The sequence below is a fragment of the Loa loa genome (assembly GCF_000183805.2).
Source record: "Loa loa unplaced genomic scaffold supercont3.179, whole genome shotgun sequence".
Classification (NCBI taxonomy): Eukaryota; Metazoa; Nematoda; class Chromadorea; order Rhabditida; family Onchocercidae; genus Loa; species Loa loa.
The window spans coordinates 84634-87205 of NW_018108359.1; the positions used below are offsets into that span (position 1 = coordinate 84634).

General features: G+C 20.2%; 1 protein-coding gene across 1 annotated transcript; it reads right to left on the minus strand.

The window, feature by feature from the left end:
* Window positions 1-129: 129 nt before the first annotated feature.
* Window positions 130-1361, minus strand: LOAG_14505 (hypothetical protein; the record flags this gene model as incomplete). The annotated part of the gene is made up of 2 exons (XM_003150002.1): window positions 130-405; window positions 1188-1361. The coding sequence occupies 2 exons, from the start codon at window positions 1359-1361 to the stop codon at window positions 130-132; spliced, it is 450 nt and encodes a 149-aa protein (XP_003150050.1).
* Window positions 1362-2572: the final 1211 nt, after the last annotated feature.

Sequence of the window (2572 nt, forward strand, 5' to 3'; positions counted from 1 at the left end):
TATTATTATTATTATTATTATTATTATTATTATTATTATTATTATTATTATTATTATTATTATTATTATTATTATTATTATTATTATTATTATTATTATTATTATTATTATTATTATTATTATCGATGCTTAGTTGATACTTATACTTAATGTTATACTCTCGCCAATATCATTACTATTATCATTTCCATTATACAACTGTATATAAAATAAAACCTTTTTTAAATCGCCTTGATTTTCACCTTCTTGATTGAAATCATCCAAAATATTTGGCCCACTTTTACCTTTTCCTTTTTTACGTTTTAATGCGCTTAACATTGCATTACGCTCTTTATTGCGTATTTTAACCAATTCCGAAACTGCTACCATTTTTCCTTTACCGGAATTGTACATTAAATCTTTAATCTAAAATTAATTCATATATAAATTAACTCAATTAATTTATTTCTACGAATTAATTGTTTAAAGGAATTTCGTCATTTTTTTCCCGAACTTCCAAAATTTTCTTATAACTTACTAAATGGAATATTTTCAAATTTTTGTCGTTCTTTAAATTTTAATAAAAAAAAACGAAAATGAAAATTCAATATTTTTTGTAATATTTATAGAAATTATTGTATTTCCATTTATCAGTAAAATTTTCACTTATCAATATCACTCATATCATCGCGGTTCATTTCTCATTATCATCATCTCCCACTTTTGGTTTTAAAAAAAGAAAAAAATTGTTTATCTAAAATAATTTTACTTCAATTTACTTCAAAAATTATTTTTTAATTTTAAGTAATTCTTTTGCCGTCAAAAAATAATTCAATTTCTTTTGCAAATAATTAAAAATAATTTTTTTGTTCAAAAATAAACTTTAAATTACTATTTAAATTAATTAAAATGATTATACTATCATTTGATTATCTATTTTCTAAAATTCAATTAATTCGGCACAAATTTTATTGTATTGCAAAATTTTATACCAAAAAAATTTCTCAACTTTTTTTTTAGTTTTTTTTTCAATTTCTTTTTTTAATTTTGTAAAATTTTACACTAAAAATTTTCCGCTTTTTTTTGATTTTTTTTTCCTTTTTTTGTTACCTATTTATTATATTTTATAATATTTAAAAAATAAAATAAAATGAAAAAATTAAATACCTAAATTCTTGATAATATTTATGATTGAAATGTTATCAAACCTTTAAATCGATTAATTCATTAATTTGTGAAAAATCATTGTTATTTTTAGCTTGCCACATAAATGATATCAAATCACCACCACCATGTACATCAACATATTGATATAAACGTGGTCGATCATTTTCTTTTGGTTTACCATCTTCTTCTTTTGTTGATGATTCACGATTACCCATTTGTTTTTTTTTCTTTGCAATTAATTAAAATTTATTAGCTAAAAAATTAAATTTAACTTTTTTTTTTCATAATTTAATGAGAAGGATAAGAAAAAAAAATGAAAATTTTCTAACAAATATAAAATATTCAAATAATTATTCTAAAAAATTTATAATTATTTAATTAATTATCAATTATTTAATTAACTATAAAATATGTTGACAGGATACATACCGTTTCAGTAAAATTCTTTACCTGATCATTGTCTTCAGGTGTAAATGATTAAACCATTAAGTTTGCTTAATTTAAATCAAAAATTTCGAAAAACATATTTTATCATTAATGAATAATTATCAAAATATTGATTATTTTTAGTTTTTCATTTTTTTTTCCTTTCTAATAAAAAAAATTGAGCAAAAATTACATTTATATGCGAAAATTTGTATGAAAAATGAAAATATTAGATAAATTGAGAATATGTAATATGAAATTTACATAAAGCAAAGAAATAATGTTTGATAAATTTATTGGAAGTTAGGATAAAAATGATAACAATTTAACTTAAGCAAAGAAATAATGTCTGGTAAATTTATTGCAAGTTATGACAAAGGTGATAACAATTTAACTTAAGGAAAGAAACAATGTTTGATAAGTTTATCAAAAGTGATAACAGTTTAGAAATAATGTTTGGTAAGTTTATCAAAGGTGTTAACAACCTCACTTAAGAAAAGGGATAATGCTTGATAAATTTATTGCAAGTTATGACAAAGGTGATAACAATTTTACTTAGAAAAAGAAATAATGTTTGATAAGTTTATCAAAGGCATTAACAACCTAACTTAGGAAATGGAATAATGTTTGATAAGTTTATTGCAAGTTAGGATACAAGTGATAACAATTTAACTTATGGAAAGAAATAATGTTTGATAAATTTATCAAGAATGATAGCAATTTAGAAATAATGTTTGATAAGTTTATCAAAGGTGTTAACAACCTCACTTAAGAAAAGGAATAATGTTTGATAAGTTTATTGCTAGTTAGGATAAAAGTGATAATAATTTAACTTAAGAAAAAAAATAATATTTGATAAGTTCGTTGTGAGTTAGGAGAAAAAATGATAAGAATTTAGCATTAAATTATTACGAATTGATAAACCGATATTTTATGTATGTGCAAAAAAAAAAAAAAATGATTATTCTTATTTCTGAAATTATGAAAAATTCTCTTTACT